Source organism: Cucurbita pepo, chromosome 12 (genome assembly GCF_057944985.1).
Source record: "Cucurbita pepo subsp. pepo isolate OVF chromosome 12, ASM5794498v1, whole genome shotgun sequence".
Lineage (NCBI taxonomy): Eukaryota > Viridiplantae > Streptophyta > Magnoliopsida > Cucurbitales > Cucurbitaceae > Cucurbita > Cucurbita pepo.
This window is the reverse complement of record NC_141809.1, coordinates 3,367,674-3,387,618: the sequence shown is the minus strand read 5'-3', so window position 1 is coordinate 3,387,618 and position 19,945 is coordinate 3,367,674. Positions and strand designations below refer to the sequence as shown.

Below are 19,945 nucleotides of genomic sequence, written 5' to 3'. Positions count from 1 at the left end.
CGTTGGATGAAAGATCTCTGTGAATCTATCTCACAGATTCTGACACCGTCATTACCCCTTTCCCTATGCCCTCTGCAACACAACAAACCCAACGCATCAAAATATATATCATAATAGTAATAACTCACTACTCTCTCATTCATTGCTCAATTACTGATTGTATAAAATATATTTTAAAATTTGTGTGTTTTTGTGTTGAGTCTGAGATTCCCACATCAATTCTAACGTCTCTATGTCACTCTCATTGGCTACATCTCAACTGCAGCAGCAGATGAAGCAGTAGAGTCTTAACTATGGCTTCCAAATCTTTCTTCTGAACATACCATTTTTTTCCTTTTCAATGGGGAAGAAAGGAGGAGGTACCTCATGGCTCACCGCCGTCAAAAGGGCTTTCAGATCTCCCACTAAAGACGATGAACAAAAGGTACCCTTTAATTTTCATTTCCTTCTTCTTCTTCTTCTTCTTCTTCTTCTGATTCATCCTACTTCTTTCTGCAGAGGCGGGAGAAACGCCGCTGGCTTTTCAGAAAACCAGCATCTCAGCCGCCGGAGTCACTCCCTCCACTCCAACCGCCTCTCCCCACTGACCACAACCATGCCAGACCGGCTGCACAACCTCTTCACCTCACCAGCCCTTCCCCTGCTTCTCCATTGGACCGCCGTTCTTACTCTGCCATTCTCATTCAAACCGCCTTTAGAGGATATCTGGTGAGCTCTTGACTCTGTAAATTTGTCATAATGTGAATGGATACCCTTCTTAACTTGTGAAGTTTGGAAGGCGAGGAGGGCTCTACGGGCACTGAAGGGGCTGGTGAAGTTGCAGGCGTTGGTGAGAGGCCATAATGTAAGGAAACAAGCCAAGACAACCCTGCAGTGCATGAAAGCATTGGTTAGAGTACAAGAGAAAGTGTTGGATCACCGTATGCGGCTCTCCCTTGAAGGTAGCCGACGGTCCACCTTTAGCGAGACCAACAGCATCTATGAATCTCGCTATGTTCAAGACAAATGTGTATCAAGAGAAGGAAGCAGCGTTACAGATGACTGGGATGAACGTGCTCACACTGTTGAACAAGTTAAGGCAATGTTACAACACAGACGAGACTCTGCTTTGAATCGTGACAATATTTTATCTCAATCCTTTTCTCAACAGGTTTGAATTCATATCTCATTCCATTGTTTATAATGAACAATTCTTATGTTTTGAATACTAAACTTGTTTTAGATATGGAGGACTGGAAGGAGCCCATCAATAGGAAACCAAATGGAGCTTGAAGAAGGATCTAAATGGCTGGATCATTGGATGGCTAAGAAGCCATGGGAGAGCAGGGCAAGAGCTTCCACTGATAACAGACCACAGCCACTTAAAACGCTTGAAATTGACACCTCTCGACCATACACTTACTTATCTCCCAACAATTTCCACACTACCAATTATCAAATTCAATCACAAAGATCAAACATGCTTCCATCTTCCTCCCCACTCCATAGAGCCCATCACAGCCAATTCCCCATCACACCGTCCCCGTCAAAATCCCGACCGGTCCAGCAAGTTCGGTCGGCGAGTCCTCGCTACAACAGAGACGATAGAAACCAAATTAGCCACCACATTACACCTCAAACGCCAAGCTTGAGGTCTAAACATCAACATCACAAAGGGGGTGGTTATGGTGAAACTTCACTGCCTAATTACATGGCTGCAACAGAGTCAGCCAAGGCTCGAGTCCGGTCGCAGAGTGCACCGAGGCAAAGGCCTGCAACTCCGGAGAGGGAACGAGTTGGGACTGCAAGGAAACGGCTGTCTTTTCCGGTACCGCCAGATCCATACAGTAGAATGGTGGGGTGTGTTGGTGTTCATGGGAATGAGATGAAGAGTCCAAGTTTTAAGAGTGCTTATGGAAGGTATGGTGGGTTGGAGGATCAGTCTAACTATTCATCTTGCTATACAGAGAGCTATGGAGGAGAGGTTTCTCCATCTTCAACCACTGATCTCAGGAGGTGGCTGAGATGATAAACAAATCCACACAGTTGGGGAATGTAATAATTTTCTTCTCTTCATTTTCATTCTAAGAATCTAACATTCCTCTTAAATTGTATTATTTTTGTTTCTTTCATATGCTTATCGGAGTGTTTGGTGCATCTCAAACAAACGTCGAACCTACTTTTTGGCTTAGTATAACACATCTATTGCACTTAGAGATCAATATGTGTACAACAAGTGTCAGCCCGTCCAAATGTCCATAAAGTGTTTATGCTTCTTGGTAATGAGGATGATTAATTTTATTTTCAATAGTTTCGCTCTTAAACTTACCATTGAACTTTAAATTTGTTTCAAGATAATGCTTCTGTCAATTATTCAGTTAAAGAAAGACGGAAAAGTGATGTGACAATGACTTGAAAAAGATAGTATATGTGATATAGGTCCAACTTTCATTTATGTCCCTAAAATTTAGTGGGTAGGAGATAAGTCAATTGAAAGTGTTTATTGATGGACAGTAGAAGAGCAATAAAGAAAAAGAGTCGCATCCTAATGTTTTGGGCATCCCGTTCCCTTGTGGATTACTTACGTACAATGTTAAATTCCCCCAAATTTTTTTTACTGGGTAAGGAAACGATATTTTGCCATAATCTCCAATTTTTTTCCCATCCGTATACAGCTTCCTTTTGAATGTAACTAAGATTATTTTGGTGTCTTTCTCCGACTCATAACTAGAAAGCAAAAACAATGGTTATTTTGAAATAATAGCAAAAGTTAAGGGTTTGAAAATATTGAAGCATACACTAAAGTTCACGAGCAACATTGATAATCGAAACATACACCTATGCCACATCTCTCTCCACCTTCATTTTAGCGAAAAACTTCCCAAAAGGGTTATTTCGGAACAAAATGAAACGTATGAAAGTTTAGGGATATTATTAACACCTACCATCAAAATAAACCTAAAAAATCAAATTGGAAACTCTAAAAAAGAGTTACAAATATCTATCTTTGTTAAGTTGCATTTTCAGTGGAAATTTTTTTACCACATGATCAGAGAAGAAAATGGAAACAAATGTAAGGAGAATTCCACCAAAACAGGATCACGTTATTGCAGGCATAAAAGGGTTCAAAGATTTGTTTAAATTAACAATAATTTAAACAAACCTGTAAAGTAACAGTTTCTCTTACAGCGCACCAAGAAAGACTAAAGAGATCCCCAAATCCAAGGAGTGCATCATCTATTACTAAGCAGTTTAGGAACAGATTATAATGTTGTTATAGCCGTGATTTGAGGCTAAAAGAAGGAGCACAATGTATGCATAAGTTGATTTCATAAAAGAGTATCATGACTTTGGTCAAAACAATAACTTAAGACCATGTTCAGAAGACTCGATCCCTGATCCCATAAAAGTTTCCAGAGATTTATGCTATCAGTAACGAAAACATCAAGTGTTTCTTGTTCAAGAAAATATAACAAGGGTTGAATCTCTAAAGCTACGTCACTCTGTTGTTAGAAACTACGACTCTCCATAATGGCCTATGGAACCTCCCCTGAGGTCCTATGGAACACTCGAATAGTCTCCACTTGATCGAGTCCTTGAACAAAGAGCACCCTTTATTCTACACTTGAGTCACTTTTGACTATACCTTTAAGTCTCACAACTTTTTTCTTCGACGCTTGAGAATTTTATTGACATGACTAAGTTAAGAGTATGGCTCTGATGTCATGTTCGAAACTACGACTCTCCACAATGGTATGATGTTGTCAACTTTGAGCATAAGCTCTCGTGACTTTGTTTTTTGTCTTCCCAAAAGGTTTCGTACGGATGGAGATGTATTCCTTACATAAACCCATGATCAGTCCCTTAATTAGCCCATATGGGACTCCTCTCCCAACGATCCTCAACATTTGTTACTTACCTCTGTCTCGTATTTAAGTCCGAAGCAAAGGACTCTTCCTGCAGCTTGATGAGACACTCATTCCTATTTGGACTTGTTTCTTCTTTTGTCCATTATAATTCCCTATTGCCTCCTTCCTATCTGTTTCACGAATGTAGCAAGCAGATACAATCTAGTCCTAGGAAGCTTGGGAGTCATATGGCTATCATTTCTGGGTCACATGTTATGGCAAGACTCTGTCAGTTTAGTCTCTATCTATATAGAGTTCTTCTAGAGATGGGTCTTGGAAGCTTTGTAAGACTCATAGGGTGTGCAGAAATTATTAAGGTGGGTGACCTATGGTTTCTATCAGACACCGAGTAACTACGATCCTCCACAATGGTATGATGGGTTCATTTTGAGCATCAGCTCTCGTGACTTTACTTTTGGTTTTCTCAAAATGCCTCGTACCAATGAAGATACTATTTCTTGCTATAAATCCATGAACTTCCTCTTAATTAGCCGATGTAAGACTCTCTATCAACAATCCTCAACAAAACCCAACAGGCACAACAAGAAAGAGACACTAACCATGACAAAGAAGTAGTAGTTTCTTCATCTATTTCAACAGTCAGAACAAAGCTCAGAAGGGTTCCCAAATGGAGGAGTGGCATAAAGAATGTGCATACAATATTAAAAGTCATATATCTAGCAGTGATTTAACATGGGTTCATATTCAGATGTTGAGAACTCATTGACAATTATAATAAACACTACATATGAATATACAATTCATTGACAATTCTAATAAAAAGAGAATGAAAGAATCATCAAACCGTCTCAGAGATCTCCTGAAGGCGTTTCTCCAACTCAGCAAGTCTCAAGCCCCAATCGTTCTTGATTCTCAGAGGCCTCACTCTACGGTTCATCTCAGAGTTAACAGAGCCGCTCCCTTCGGTGGGAGGCGGCCCGTCTTTCTTCTGCTCTCTCCCTTGCCGGGTTCTGTTCTTCTCCTTCACGGCGGCCGCCTTCTGCAGTGCCCTCAGAACATCTAACCCACTAATTTGGGCAGTCTCCAATTGCGATTCCTGTTTTCGGATGGGGCTGCGGGATTTGGAATTTGTGGAGTTCGCGGCCGAGAGAATTTTGTAACCGAAGCTTTTGATGCTGCTACTGTTGTTTGGTGTGGCGTTATCGGCGTCGGTTTCGGGTGGCTGAGCCTTCGCGTAGATGGCGGAGACCGGAGGTGTCGGAGGCGGCCTGGTTGGCAGCGGGAGGCGGCAGCAGGACGGGCTCGGTGAGGTCGAGAAGGCAGCCCACATGGTTCTTAGTTTGTGGCTAACACCAAGTTGGGCATTGGAGGTCTTCTTTTGGGTTTTCAGAAAATTTGTGGCCCAAAAGCAAAATAAAAAAAGTCAATTAACTATTTTAGTTTTTGTTTAATTTTATAGTTGATTTTTTTTATTATTTATTCTCCCATCCCTCTTAAAAATAAAATAAAAAAATAACTTTTAACCGTTTAAATTTTCAAAATATATATTCAAATTAAGCATTAAATTTTAATTAATATATTAGGTATTAATGTTGCCATCTCATCATTTAACGAAGCATATGTATCTGGTAAACTCGAGAATTAAATAAATTTATAAAATAAAGTATATTGATGTATTTAAGACCATCAAAATTGGACGTTGTGGACGTGAACTCGAGGCTAAATTTCGAGCCAACATCATCAACAAAAGAACGTAAAAGAATATATTTCAAATATTGACATTTATATTTAATAATCAACAAATAATATTAAACTTCTTAACGACATTGTTCATTGTTCATTGTTCGTAGTTATAAGTAATCATTAATAATCTTTTATAATTACGGCCATGATTAACCAATGTTTAAGAAACCTTGGGGTGCATAAATTTAATTAGCAATTATATTTTTTTAAGGCTAAGAATGAGAAGCATTATTAAAAAAAAAAAAAAAAAAAACGGTGGTTGAATTAATTAATTAATTAATTTTTAAAATAATGATTGGGTGGATGATGGTTTACTTGTGACAATATTTATAACTATATCTTATGCTATTATTTTGCTAAAAAATTTAATATTAGAAGAGAGTCAGTCGAGTATGATGGTTGTATAAATTTTATTTTATTTTTATTTAATTTCATAAATTTTTATTATTTATTCTTTCACCAATGAAAATAATTTTTATTGGAAAGTAGTATTTTAAAATATGTATTGAAATTCAATTATAAAAAATATTTTAAAACAAAGAAATAAATATTTTTATAAGCTAATATTTTACTTATATTAAAAACAAAAATTTAAATAAATAATTTGATTATCTTGAACCCGACTCAACCCAAAAAATCTGAGTTGAATTGGATTAATTATTTAATAATAGTTATTTTGGTTGAAAAAATTTACCATACAAACAATTAGATTAGATATAAAAAATTTTCAAACTTGACTCAACCCAACGAACAAACATATTTGGTTAGACTAAAGTATCGTTGATATGGTCAATATATAGTTACTATATCCATTAATTGCACGGTCTTATATTGAAATGAAATATAATAATTAACTAAAAAAGTTCAATTTTTTTAAAAGGAACATTTTACCAATATAAGAGATGGATTCAAATTGAGAGAAAATAGAAAAAAATTAAAGGAAAAGTGGAAAATAGGTAATTAATTAATTAAATCCAACAAATTCAGGGAACATGAAGAATGTTTTTCGAGTAAATTAATGAATTTAAAATTTGAATATTGGGGTTGATAATGTAGGTTGACTTTTGTTAATATATATTTAGTTAGTTATTTATTTGGAATATTTTTATTTTGATATATAATTGTTTATATAGAAAATATGTAACCAATAAACTAACTTACAATTCCAATTATTACCCTTTATTAAATATAGAGAGTATATTATTTTATTTCATTCAAACTTTTAAAATGTCTATATTTAATTTTATCCTTTATTTTTACCTTTTTTTTTTTTTACAAATACATAGAAAATAATTATTATTATATAAGGCTTTGACTTTTGATTTTATTCTCAAACTCCCTCTCAAAAATTATCAATCATCTCTAACAATCATGAGGGACAAAGCCAACCGCCGCAAGGCCGCCGTCGCCGTCGTCCTCTCCGCCGGTTCCAAGCTCACCGCGTATTTGGTCATCCTGTTGCTAACCTACGCGCTCGGTTACCTATCATCCTCTACCTCTACGGCGTCGTTTTTATCCTCATCCGTATCTCCGTCTAATTCCGAAATTATCCCTACTTATTCGACACCTCAACTGTTACAGGTCACTGACGCACCTGTCGACATCGGCCAATTTCGAATCAGAACACGCTGTTCCCCACCCATCCCTCACCGACAGGTCCGTTTAACAATCCTCGAGAAGGTCTTCAAGGGGGAATCTCCATTCCTCAACTTCCCTCCGCCGCACGTGGCGGAGCTTCTGCACCCGAAGAATATTAAGGGGTGGGGCTCCAACGGCGCCGTTTTTGAGAACCTTGTGAGACGAGTAAAGCCACGGACTATAATCGAGGTGGGTTCGTTTTTGGGAGCGTCAGCGACTCACATGGCCGAGTTAACTCGGCAACTCGGCCTCCAGACTCAGATTCTTTGCGTTGATGACTTCCGTGGGTGGCCCGGTTTTCTTGACAAGTTCAAGGAGTTGTCGATGGTAAACGGCGACGTATCACTTCTTTACCAGTTCATGCAAAACGTGGTTGCCAAGAACGCGTCCGGTTCGGTTATTCCGTTGCCGTTCTCAACCGGGTCGGTTCTGGATAGTTTTTGCGAGTGGGGGATCTATGGGGACTTGATCGAGGTGGACGCGGGTCACGACTTTAACTCGGCCTGGTCCGATATAAACCGGGCTTACAGGATCCTTAGACCAGGTGGGGTTTTATTCGGCCATGATTATTTTACTGCTGCGGATAATCGAGGGGTAAGACGGGCAGTTCATTTGTTTGCTCAACTCCATGGTTTCAAAGTCAAAGCGGATGGTCAACACTGGGTTCTTGTCTCTCATTAATTTGGTTTTTTATGTTTAAAATATGGTATTTACAACATAACAGACTTGAGAATCATGTAATTCCATTTTAATTTGTATGTCATTTAAAATATGCTCATTGTGTGTGAGAATAAAACTATTTCATTGAATTTGAAAAGATAGTGTAATGATCCACTTTTTAAGTTTTAAATCACGATCTGATATGATATGCATGACCGCTTAGTTGGTCGGCTCGGCAGCTCGGCTTATCAGCTTAGTATCACTATAATATATCGATTCCAAGGTTTTTGGCCCTTTCAAAGTCGTTTCCACCCTTAGTATTATCATCTAAGGTTAGTATGGTTCCTAACCATCAAAGACAGATTGAGTTGGGAGTTTATTTTGATAAATAGCATAAGATTTAGCTAGGGTATGTTATGAAAGGTTACTAAGTTTTTATGTAGTTATTATAGAACGTATTTAACCGTTGAGATTAACTTGTTGTGAGTGACTTCAGGCCAAGGCCATCGAGGTAAGTGACCTTACTATTGGAGTTAGTTTACTACGTGTTGTATGATTGTGCATGCCCTGTGGCTCCTGCATGCACCATGTTTTATTATGTGATATGACTCTATATGATGTATGAATTATGTGACTGTTTATGCTATGAAACGTAATGGGTTATGTTGACTGTTGACTGTTTATGTTATGTGAAGTTATGAATAATATGTTAGTAATATATGTCATGAATATGTTGATCGATGTCATGGATACACGTAGTATTATCGAGTCATGTCATGAGATGTTTATGCAACTGGAATGTACTTTCATGTTATGTAATATGCCATGTAATGTAAGTCATGTGAGATGCCATGTAATGTAAGAAACGTATATGCGATGTTAGCACTGCTTATGTAATGCCATGTTAGATATGTTAAGAGACCTCATGCATATATGTATGTCATGTGCATCGAGAATCTTCCCCTTTATGATACGAAAGAATGAATTACGATATTTATGTTTGCCATGATATCATGCGGGCCCTTTTCTGTTCTGTGGTGTCCGGCGACGTGTAACACGTTGTGCCCGACCAAGTCAGCTCCAGGGGGTATGTATACAAGTCCGCCTGGTGGGTCCATGTACGCGTACATGGGCCGTGTGTGAAGGAGTACCACACACCCAACCCTACTCGAAATAGAAAAGCGCCCAAGGCTATGCAAAGTTTATGAAAAGTTAGGTCCCGCTCATATGTTGCATGTGTTTGCATTTCTAACCCCAACAGTGGGGTGACTTACCAAGTATTTCATAAAATACTCAAGCCACGTGCTACCTACATTTTTCAGGTAAAGACAAAGCGCTAATGTACGGTTGACGACGGAGCTGAGAACACCCATGGAAGTTGGAGATGGGATATTTTTAGGAGTTTACGTTTATTTAACTATTTTAAGTTAAAGCATTGAATATTGTTTTATTTAGATTTATTTTGAATTCCGTTATTGAAGGTTTTATTTTCGGAGATAGGTTTGTTTTGGATTTATGAATCTTTATGAAAGACTTTGTTGTGTTTTTCCAAGGTTATTTATGATGAGCTTCCGCGTAATGAATTATGCATGCATGGGTGACGTCACTAATTAGGTTTAGAAAATTAGGGGTGTTACAGAAACAAATTATACATTCCAAGAATAGGAGAACTGAGGAAGAAGCTCATTCAGGAATGCCATGATACTTTATGGGTCGGACACCTTGGGTGGCAACGAACTTATGCCTTAATAAAAAAGGGGTACTTCTGGCCAAATATGCGGGACGACATCATGCAGTACACCAAGACGTGCCTCATCTGCCAATAGGACAAAGTCGAGAAAGCCACAGTCTCGGAACTCTTTGAACCTCTACCTGTGCCAACAATGCCTTGGAAAAGTGTCTCTGGACTTCATAACACACCTCCCAAAAGTTGGAGAATATGACACCATCTTGGTTATCGTAGACCGATTCTCGAAGTACGCGTCGTTCGTTCCCACCCCCAAATTATCGGCTGAACTAACGACCCAACTATTTCTCAAACACATTGTAAAGTTATGGGGCATTCTGTCGAGCATCATCAGCGATAGGGATGGTAGATTCATTGGCACATTCTGGACCGAGTTATTCGCCTTCTTGGGAACCACTTTAAACATCTCCTCGAGCTATCATCCTCAAACCGATGGACAGACAGAACGGTTCAACTGCTTGCTCGAGGAACACTTACGTCACTTTGTCGACGCTTGCCAGAAGAACTGGATATAACTGCTAGATGTCGCTCAATTCTGTTTCAATTGTCAAACGAGTTCGTCTACGGGAAAGAGCCCCTTCGAAATTGTAAGTGGATGACAGTCGGCCTTGCCCCATGTTATTGATCATCCTTATGCAGGAAAAAACTCTCAAGCTCAAAACTTCACCAGAGAATGGAAGCAGACAACAGATATAGCCCGAACGTACTTGGAGAAAGCTTCCAAGCATATGAAGAAGTGGGCAGACAAGAAGCGTCACCCCCTACATATCAGATTCCGCAGTCGAAAGGACTAGAGACTAGTTCGAAAACATGAAGACCCGGTTGAAGTTCTTAAAAAGATCGGGGCTACTTCTTATAGAGTTGCGCTACCCACATGGATGAAAATTCATCCGGTAATTCATGTGAGCAACTTGAAGCCCTATCACCCTGACCCAGACGACGATCAGCGAAATGTAATCACTAGACCGAACATCGATTTGAAACAAAGAGACACCAAAGAAATAGAGGAGATTCTAGCCGACAGGGTCAGGAAGATAGGATGACCTGTACGGAAGATTCACGAATTCCTTGTCAAATGGAAGAGTCTCCCTACGGAAGAAACTAGCTGGGAACGCGCCGAAGATCTAGACTTCGCCGCCACCCACATCGCCAGGTTTGAAAGTAGTCGGTTGACAGAGACGTCAACCAATTAGGTGGGGGAGGATGTCACGATCATGCTCGTCCAAGGCGTGTTGCCCATGACAAGCCAAACCCTTTATGTCTTTCCATGTTCTAGTGTTTTACTTTTGTATTTCTAGGAAGTGTGACGTTTTGAAAAAATCATGTCTAGGCTTGTCAGACATGAAATGCCTTAAAATGAACTATAAGGATATGACTAGTTGTCAACTTCTCCCTATCAATAGTTATATACTGTGAGCCGTTGCTGTTAGTCTCTTGCTTGCATATATAACACCTCTTTCAAAAATCTCTTTCTGCCCTCGTTTTCTAAAATCTTCTTCTTAAACCGAGGCTAGAGGCTCGGGCATACGTCGCTTGGCCGTAGGCGACGTAAGAACGAATTAACTTAACTCACTTGTTGCTGGAAAGTGAGTGCCGCACAATCGCATCACATCATCATATAAGTGCGATTGTGATACGTGGGTCCCCAGGTGGTTCACACACTCCTAGACCCATCATGTCGAACTAGTTGTCTGTAGCGATATCTAGAGGTCAGCAAATCCTGAGTGTCATGAGAGGCATGATCATCATCATCATCATAGTATGTGAGTCCATACTCATCATCATAAATGGAGAAGTATCTGGATGTATATGAACACACAAAGTGCACGAGGTCTCTATCGTTTTGTTCTTTAAATCATCTTTATGACACAACTCTATACATTGTTCACACATTACTCTAAGTAACATGCATTTATTGACCTTCATATATTTATCATCATTAACATTAACTAGGGTTGTGTCTTTAAAAACTCGTTTTCATAATGCATCGTGACGTTTAATACATGCACATCATGTTAATATGGAATATCATAATATTAAGTCATTTCATCATCACATGTGTCACACATCTTGTTATCATGCATCGTCATCATCTTCATGTCAACATCATGTACATCATCACATCATCATATAACGTAATTGCATCATCATATAACATCATCAAATCATCATATAACATAAAGCACAAATGGTACGTGCAAGGGCCACTAGACACGTGTCATCATACATGACAAGTCTTCTAACCAAGCTGATAGTAAGACTACCTACTTGATTGCCTTAGCGAAAGTTCTATCAAGCTCCAAATTTGCTTGCTTACATCATTTGAATTCGTTATCACTTATACCAAGGTTTCACCTATTTTAAATATGAACTTAATTGTCTTAGTAAAAATTGAATTTCATGTTTTGATTGTTTCTCCAAATATAGTTTGTTATAATATTATTTTCATACAAACAATTTAAAAGCTTCCCAAATTTTTCCTTTTCTTCCTCTCTTTTTTAAATTTTGATAACAGGTAGTTAGATAGTTTTGCCCGTTTTAATGGATTCTTACTTTTTTTTTTTTTTTTTTCTTTCCTAAACAAATGACTAATGGTTCTTAGTATTTAATTTCTAACTAAAATATAAACGAAGCAACCAAATAAGGATAAAGGGAAAGAAGATCTAACTAACCTACTATGACAAACTCTTCCCTAGACATCCTCCCTCCATGTAAATCTCGAGACCATTTTTGTTTTTTTCTCTCTCCAAATAAATCTTCTTTATGTTAGCCGCTTGAACACAAGTGGACGAGGTATTTGAGGGAAGGGTGGTGAGAGGCTAATGGAGAGGTGGAAATCAATTTTTTTTTAGGGTCGTTACATCATATACCTCTAATAAATGTTTAATCTCGGAATAACTCAGATTCTCGTTCTAAGAGTTACTTGTTAAGTCTTGAAGCACAATTAATGAAAAATTCTTAACCAATATACCCTAATCCATACGAGTCATAAACATGTCTTTGCATACATAAATCTTTCATAAGCATCTTGTCACTTGCTATTCAATAAAAATCTTAATTTCTTATGAAGTGTCGTGAGAGGTAGTTACCTACTTTTCCTCTTGATTTATATTTCAAAGTTGTCCTAATTTGTTATGATCTTTCATACTTATTCTTAGTATTGTAAATGAGTCGTTTTTTAAAGTCTCGAAAACATCTTAGAATTCTCATATGAGTATTTTGATCATTTATTACCCCAAATTTTGATTTAAATCCTTAACATATTTCAATGGTCTTGTAACTATATATATATATATATATAATCCCTTTAACCATGACATAAGACTAGTCAATTTTCATGTCATTTAGAGGTCACTTTGGCCATAAGCTGGTGGAACATAATTATAGGGACATTTTACCTACCCATGGTTTAGCCCTTTTATCATAGTATAATGATCACCAAATTCCATACATAACCTTGAGACTTATCCTAAAATTTAATGAGCAACAAAATTCATTTAATAGGTTTGTGGCTCACGCTCTCCATTGAAATCAATATTCACGTAGATATACTTTAACTTAACCTTAATTTCAACTTTCTAACTTTTTTTCAATATGACTTGTTTCCTTCCGTCAATTAGATTAACAGTTTTACCAGCTTCATGCATTATATTGTCTTCCAGTCAAATTCTCTAAATTTTGCTAAAAGTTTACTAATTGACCTCTTTGTCTATACATCTTGAGGATCTCCTTTTTAACAACTTTCCTATAACCATACCAAAAAGGCACTACAATTTTTTTTATTACGGATACTTAAATTTCATATTTACATATTTCATAGTGACAAAATTTCCTTTCAACACTCCTACTTATCTATAGCAGACTATAAGATATTGTCGCTATCAAGCTTCTTTTGTCGTTTCATTTGAAACTACTTACTCCTTAGTATACGTTGGTACACTCTTTTCTATCTTTAAGGTTTCCTGTGATTGCTTGTATATGCATTTCTTAATCCTAATAATAAGGTCACTTACTGAGTATTTTAATGCACTATGCACGTGTTTTCCTTTGGAGTAGGCGTAGATGAATGCAATAAGTGAATATTAAAAAGCTTACATTTAATAATTAATGACTCCTCTTTCTTTGTCTCTTAATCTCACTCAACACGGTGTAGGATAACATAAATGCTGGCGTTTCCCAACAACGCCCACTACTTCACTTACCTTGTGAAACACAGGCATGGAGGAGCCAGTGGTTTCCCCCTCTTCCTCCTCTCTCCACCACCGCCTCCAATTCCTCCTCCACACAAAGCCACTCCCCTGGGCCTACGCCATCTTCTGGCAGACCACCACCGACCACAATGGTGCTGTTTTCCTCTCATGGCGCGAAGGCCACTTCCAGCCCTCCCCTAATTCCACTTCCTCCTCCTCCTCCCCTGAAGACTCCCACAGCCCCCCTCTCCTCCCCGACGCCCCCCTCGACCTCGAGTGCTTCTACATGATGTCCCTAACCCAATCCTTCGCCCCCGCCCACAGCCTTCCTGGAAGATCCTTCTGCTCCGGTGCGGCTGTCTGGCTCACCGGCCCGGACGAGCTCGAGCGGTACGACTGCCAAAGAGCCAAGGAGGCCAAATCCCACTGCATCCAAACCCTCCTCTGCGTCCCAACCCCTTTCGGCGTCCTCGAACTCGCATCCCGACAGATAATCCCCGAGGATTGGGGCTTAGTCCAACAGGTGAAATCCGTGTTGGAGTCGGACATACCCAATTTCAGAAACAGCAGCAGCCTACTTCCGTTGTTGGAGCAAGACGTCAATTTGGAGGAGATTGGGTTCATGAGCGAAGCCCCGGGCAGGGGGAAATCGAGAAGAGCAGGGTCCGCAGGGGAATTGGAGCTGTCGAATTCCGACAGCCCAGTGGGGAAAGCGGCGGGGAAAAGAAGAGGGAGGAAACGAAACCACGTGGAAGCAGAACGGCAGAGGAGGGAGAAACTAAACAAGCGATTCTACCTTCTCCGGTCGGTAGTGCCGAACGTGTCGAGAATGGACAAGGCGTCGTTGCTGTGGGACGCGGTGTCTTACATAAACGCACTAAAGGGGAAGGTGGAGGAGATGGAGTTGGAGTTGGAGGTGAGGAAGTTGAAGAAAGGGGGAGGGGAGGGGGTGGAGAAACAGAGCACCACGACGTCGGAGGAGGAGGAGGAACAGGGGAAGGGCAGCACTCTGTTCGACGTGGAGGTAAAAAGGATGGGAGGAGGGGACGCCATGGTGCGAGTTGAGTCCCATAACCAAAGCTGCCCTTCCGCCACATTGATGGGAGCATTACGAGATCTGGAAGTTCACATTCACCACGCCAACATCACCAATGTAAACGATTTGATGCTCCAACATGTTTTGATTAAGCTTCCCCATGCCTTCTCCACCGATGAAGCCTTCAAAGCATCTCTTTTATCTAAATTACACTAAATCCTTCTCCTTCCCATCATCGTATGCATATCTATCTATCTATCTTCTATTCTGCCTCATCCTTCTTACTCATTTTACACACAAATAAGTTCTCTTCTTTTCTGTGTTCTTTTTTTTTTTCCACCACTTTTATTCTTGTCTTATTAGCCATGTAGGTTACTAAGCATGGTTGATTACGGGGATGTCGGGTTTGAGTCTTTTAAGAAATACTTAGTAAGTGACCCCACTATTGTAATCAAGTAATGCAAATCCATGCAACTCATAATCTAGGAACCTATCATTTAAAAATCATCATAGGGGTTGCTTTTAGTCCGGAAAAAAATTGGATGTATAGTACTTTCCTACACACAACCCACACGTGCGAGTGTGGATTCCCAGACAGTTTGCACTCTCTGGACCTATCATAGTTGAGCTAGCTGTATGTAGTGACGTCTGGATGTTAGCAAACCCTTGAGTGTCATATGAGGCATGATCATCATCATCATCATAGTGTACGCATTCATACTCATCATCATCAATAGGGAAGTATACTAATGTATATGTACACACAAAATGCATAAGGTCCCTATAATTTTCATCTTGAAATTATCTTTGTGACACAACCGTAGACACCGTTCATATATTACTCTAAACAACATGTAGGTGTTGGTTTTCATACACTCATAATCATTAACTTCATTTAGAGTTGTGTCTTTAGAAAACTGAATCACGGTCATAATGCATCATGGCATTCAATACAAGCACGTCATCTTGATATGGAAACACGTCATGCCTAATCCATCTCATCATCATACAATCTTACGTCATCATATTAACATACTTCAACACTATTATGTCATCATCATAACATCATACATCATCATCGTTACTTCATCGTCATTATATCATTATCAAATAACGTTATATAACATCACACATCATCATCAATACGTCATCGTCATTACGTCATCATCAAATAATGTCATCATAATATCATACATCATTATTATAATTTAGTCAGCGCATCACAACATATAAAGCATACATCATCACTGTAATGTCATCGTTATCACATCATCATCATATAACATCATCATAATATCACACCTCGTTATTATAATTTAGCCAAAACACATCACAACATATAAAGCATAAATGACATGTGCAACACTACTAGGCACGTGTCATCATACATAAGACAAGTCTTCCGATCAAACCGATAGTAAGGCCATTTACTTGGTTGAATTCCGTCACTCGAAGTTTCTCCATTTATCATTAGGAGTTGTTTCCTAATAGAATGTCCATTTTGTTTAGTTAGTAATACTAATTTCTCAACTCAATTAAACATAAATGGAGAAAATGGACCTTATATTGACCTTAATTGTCTTTATTAAGGCCATATTCAGCTTCGAGAGGGTAAAAAAATATAGGAATCTATATCAAATAGTGAAAATAAATGGATTTTGCGCAACTAAGGAATGAAATAGGTGACTGGAATGGGACCGGTGGACATCTCTAAAGGGTGCATACCAGATAGGTTAATTTATGTTTAAAAAATATTTTGGACCAACTTGAAAGTTAGTGACATGAACAACTCGAATAATAATGTTCACACCTCAACCCTGGATTTTCAAGTTGGGTGACATCTGTTCATATTTAATATCAATCAAATTTAAAATCCACTATCAATTAAAATTATAAAGTTTTACAAGTCAATAGAGAGAGAATTAGATGCAAACATGAGTTTTGTCGAGAAAGCATTCAAGTGTATATTTGTTGATATGATAACCAAAGAAAAGGGGTGGAAGTGTTGCGATCCAACAAGTGGAAGATGCTATACAACGAGAGATATAGTTTTTGATGAAGCATTTTCATGGTAGTCCTCAAAGAAGAAAATCTTACCAAATTTAAACAACATCGAAGAAACTCTACCATAGAAGATAGGGGAGCAAACTACACAGATTTAGTCAAATGCTGATGCACCTAAAAGATCCAAGTGACATTGATGTTGACGAATAAAAAGTGTCTCAATAAAAGTCAAATCCTACTTATGCCAATACAGCTACTTATACCAATTCATGCATCTAATTTCATTCGAGGCTTAAGTGAATCATACTTACCTAGTTGTAGTGAGATATTTCCTTGAGCTAGGCTATAGAGAACTCACAACTCTCTATTTTTGACAAGTATGTAGAACCTATAACCAACCTAAGATTTAAGTTAAGAATAGGGTGCTAGAACTTGTACGATTTTACGATGTTCAAGACAAGATGTTTTTAGTAGACTAAATATCCTTGGACCATGAAACACAATCAAAGAACTAAACCTCGGTGCTCCCTGAATATGGTTAGCCTCAAGAGCTAATCTAGAAAGTTTTGATAAAGGAAGTCCAAATTATAAGCCATCAAGATGCGCTAAAGCACTTAGTTTACAACCACGACATTTAGGAACATCCATATAACTTACCGTGTCTATTAGTAGTCATGAACGATATCACCAGAAATAGAACACTTCTCATTTACTTCGTTACATTAGTAGTGCTTTGAGTGACTTAGATTAAACTTAATAGTGTCCCTACTTAATGATAGGTTCAGGAACCCTTACCATCGAGCTTGACCCATATTGATAAGATAGGATAGTATATCGAGGCTACCCTAGAATTAGTGTTACTATCGTGTGTGAAAATAATCAAGGGCCTTCTAAATAAGGTCATTCCGTAAACCCGTCCTAAGTGGGGACAAGGGACCACACAAGTAAACTCAATAGTTGTTTGGCACATGGGTAGCCCTCCTAGATTCGGTGTGACTTTTATGGTCATGTGAAAAAGTCATCATTTAACCTTACATATATAATGTTTAGAGTTATGATGCCATAATTTTCTTTCATGGGATTCATTGTGATCAGGTCACGCCTACAAGATTCAAGATATTGATGATTCACTTCCTAAATAATGTAAGTTAGATAATTAAGAAAGAAAAGTTTGTTTACCCCCAGAACTCAGATAAGTCGTCAAAGAGATCATTCGACACTAACAACTTCCAATCCTCAATTGTGTTTGTGACATGCGTGAGAACTACCTCAGGAACTTTAAAGCCTCCCAGAAGCTTAGGAAGTTACCGAACTTAGACTTAAACTTCCTAGAGCCCAGATTAAAACCCGTGGTAGCTAACTAGGTCTTAATGTAAGTAGACCCAAGTATTTTTATACTTGTAATGATCTTGTTTTCTATTAGAAATATGGTCGCCAATGCATGTATGATATGACTATTACATGCGAAAACATTCATTTGAAATATTTTATAAACGATGTCATGGACTTAGACGTTCGTAGTAAAATCTTTAAAAACAACATAGCAGAAAATCAATAGCATGAAGTTTAAATAAAATAAAGTAAAAATAAAATAATGTCCTGATTTAACCTAAGGGCTACATGTAACATGAAAACATCTAGCCTAACTTCAATCTCATGACCGCCACCACGACATTGTCATATGTGCGAGACATCTTACCTTTACCTTTACTTGAGTATTTTAAGAAATAATTCGTAAGTAACCCCACTACTGAGGTCAGAAAATACTATGTAATTATGTTTAGGACCTATCATTTCATAAAAATATTTTATGGCTTTGAACTCTGCTTTCTAGTCGGGCTAAATTGGATGTGCAGTACTTCTCTACACATGACCCACATGCACATGGACCCACTAGGTGAGCGTATACGTTTTTGGGCATGTCGTTTAACAAGCGCACGCTCACGCAGCTGGAGCCACAGAGGGAAAGGAGTCCAGATAATATAATGGAGTACATAGATATGGAAATGTACATGTCCGTACTAACCCAACGGGGAAATATTGTGATGCACGTGACATACAAAAATGCATGAGATTCCTATAGCTTAAAATCATGGTGTAAGTTTATGATGCAAGTAAACCCTTCTTTCATTAATAACAAAATAGGCATGTGAATCATTCATACATAACATAGCTTAGATGACATGGTGTATGGAGGTTTATGCATCATATCAACATCATAAACGTGGTTCCACAATATGTCATAGCACAACATAGAATAACATAACATAGCATAACAATCATAATTATGACACTATGATGATGACGATGATGATCATGTCTCGCATGATATCTAGGAGTTTGCTGACCTCTGGATGCCCGACTACGGACAACTAGCCCGACTATGATGGGTCGAAGGGGAGGGAGGGTGCGAACCACCTAGAGACTCACGCTCGCACGTGTGGGTCACATGCAGGAAGTACTACACATCTAATTTTGTCAAAACTAGAGGCCACCTATATGATGATGGTTTTAACGATAGGTCTCTAATCATGAACTGCAGTTTACCTTCCGTAACCCAATAGTGGGTCAGTTACTGAGTATTTCTTAAAATACTCAAACCATGTGTACTTCTATTGTAAAAGGCAAGACACTCTTGTACGGTTGACAACGACATTGCAAGTAAACATCATAGCACATGCATAATATAGTTGTATTTAAATTCTTAGACCATAGGTTAGCATAGGATGTTTTTCAATTTTAATATTTATTTGTTTTATTTAACATTCCATATCTCCTCTTAAAGACAGTTTGAAACATGTAAGTCCAGTATTATACGATGATGTTTTCATATTTATTAATTTTATAAAAGAGTATTATTATGACGGTAGCAACTTTAGGTTAGCAAAAATCTATAGTTGTTATATTGCAAGTATCATATTACCACATAGAGAAACTTCAAATTAAATTTTAGGACACTTTTATTTTATTTTTTTTGGGTGGATTTTCGATGTTTTAATATGGATTTCTTTTTAAGTAATCCTAAATTGTTTTGGTGAATTTGATTAGATTCTCTTTTTATAATAACCTATAAATTGAT

General features: G+C 38.2%; 4 protein-coding genes across 4 annotated transcripts; 3 read left to right on the top strand and 1 right to left on the bottom strand.

Annotated features, from left to right (window-relative positions):
* Window positions 1-287: 287 nt before the first annotated feature.
* LOC111806505 (protein IQ-DOMAIN 17) lies at window positions 288-2,147 on the top strand. The gene is made up of 4 exons (XM_023691851.2): window positions 288-424; window positions 499-708; window positions 779-1,150; window positions 1,223-2,147. The coding sequence occupies exons 1-4, from the start codon at window positions 341-343 to the stop codon at window positions 2,006-2,008; spliced, it is 1,452 nt and encodes a 483-aa protein (XP_023547619.2). The 5' UTR covers window positions 288-340; the 3' UTR covers window positions 2,009-2,147.
* Window positions 2,148-4,529: 2,382 nt separating this feature from the next.
* LOC111806506 (death domain associated protein) lies at window positions 4,530-5,248 on the bottom strand. Its single transcript, XM_023691852.2, has one exon. It carries the CDS (start codon window positions 5,176-5,178, stop codon window positions 4,687-4,689), a length of 492 nt encoding a protein of 163 aa, XP_023547620.2. The 5' UTR covers window positions 5,179-5,248; the 3' UTR covers window positions 4,530-4,686.
* Window positions 5,249-6,940: 1,692 nt separating this feature from the next.
* LOC111807016 (uncharacterized) lies at window positions 6,941-8,034 on the top strand. The gene has a single exon (XM_023692580.2). The coding sequence runs from the start codon at window positions 6,963-6,965 to the stop codon at window positions 7,908-7,910; it is 948 nt and encodes a 315-aa protein (XP_023548348.2). The 5' UTR covers window positions 6,941-6,962; the 3' UTR covers window positions 7,911-8,034.
* A 5,678-nt stretch (window positions 8,035-13,712) lies between these two features.
* On the top strand, window positions 13,713-15,092 carry LOC111807015 (transcription factor bHLH14). The gene has a single exon (XM_023692579.2). The coding sequence runs from the start codon at window positions 13,855-13,857 to the stop codon at window positions 15,076-15,078; it is 1,224 nt and encodes a 407-aa protein (XP_023548347.2). The 5' UTR covers window positions 13,713-13,854; the 3' UTR covers window positions 15,079-15,092.
* The last annotated feature ends 4,853 nt before the right edge of the window (window positions 15,093-19,945 follow it).

What these genes read in the sequence shown, in the direction of transcription:
- LOC111806505 (XM_023691851.2), top strand. Translation starts at nt 341, where the DNA reads ATGGGGAAGAAAGGAGGAGGTACCTCATGGCTCACCGCCGTCAAAAGG. An exon ending in CTAAAGACGATGAACAAAAG is followed by an intron (nt 425 to 498) that starts GTACCCTTTAAT and finishes TTCTTTCTGCAG; the next exon opens with AGGCGGGAGAAACGCCGCTG. An exon ending in CCGCCTTTAGAGGATATCTG is followed by an intron (nt 709 to 778) that starts GTGAGCTCTTGA and finishes GAAGTTTGGAAG; the next exon opens with GCGAGGAGGGCTCTACGGGC.
- LOC111806506 (XM_023691852.2), bottom strand. Translation starts at nt 5,178, where the DNA reads ATGTGGGCTGCCTTCTCGACCTCACCGAGCCCGTCCTGCTGCCGCCTC.
- LOC111807016 (XM_023692580.2), top strand. Translation starts at nt 6,963, where the DNA reads ATGAGGGACAAAGCCAACCGCCGCAAGGCCGCCGTCGCCGTCGTCCTC.
- LOC111807015 (XM_023692579.2), top strand. Translation starts at nt 13,855, where the DNA reads ATGGAGGAGCCAGTGGTTTCCCCCTCTTCCTCCTCTCTCCACCACCGC.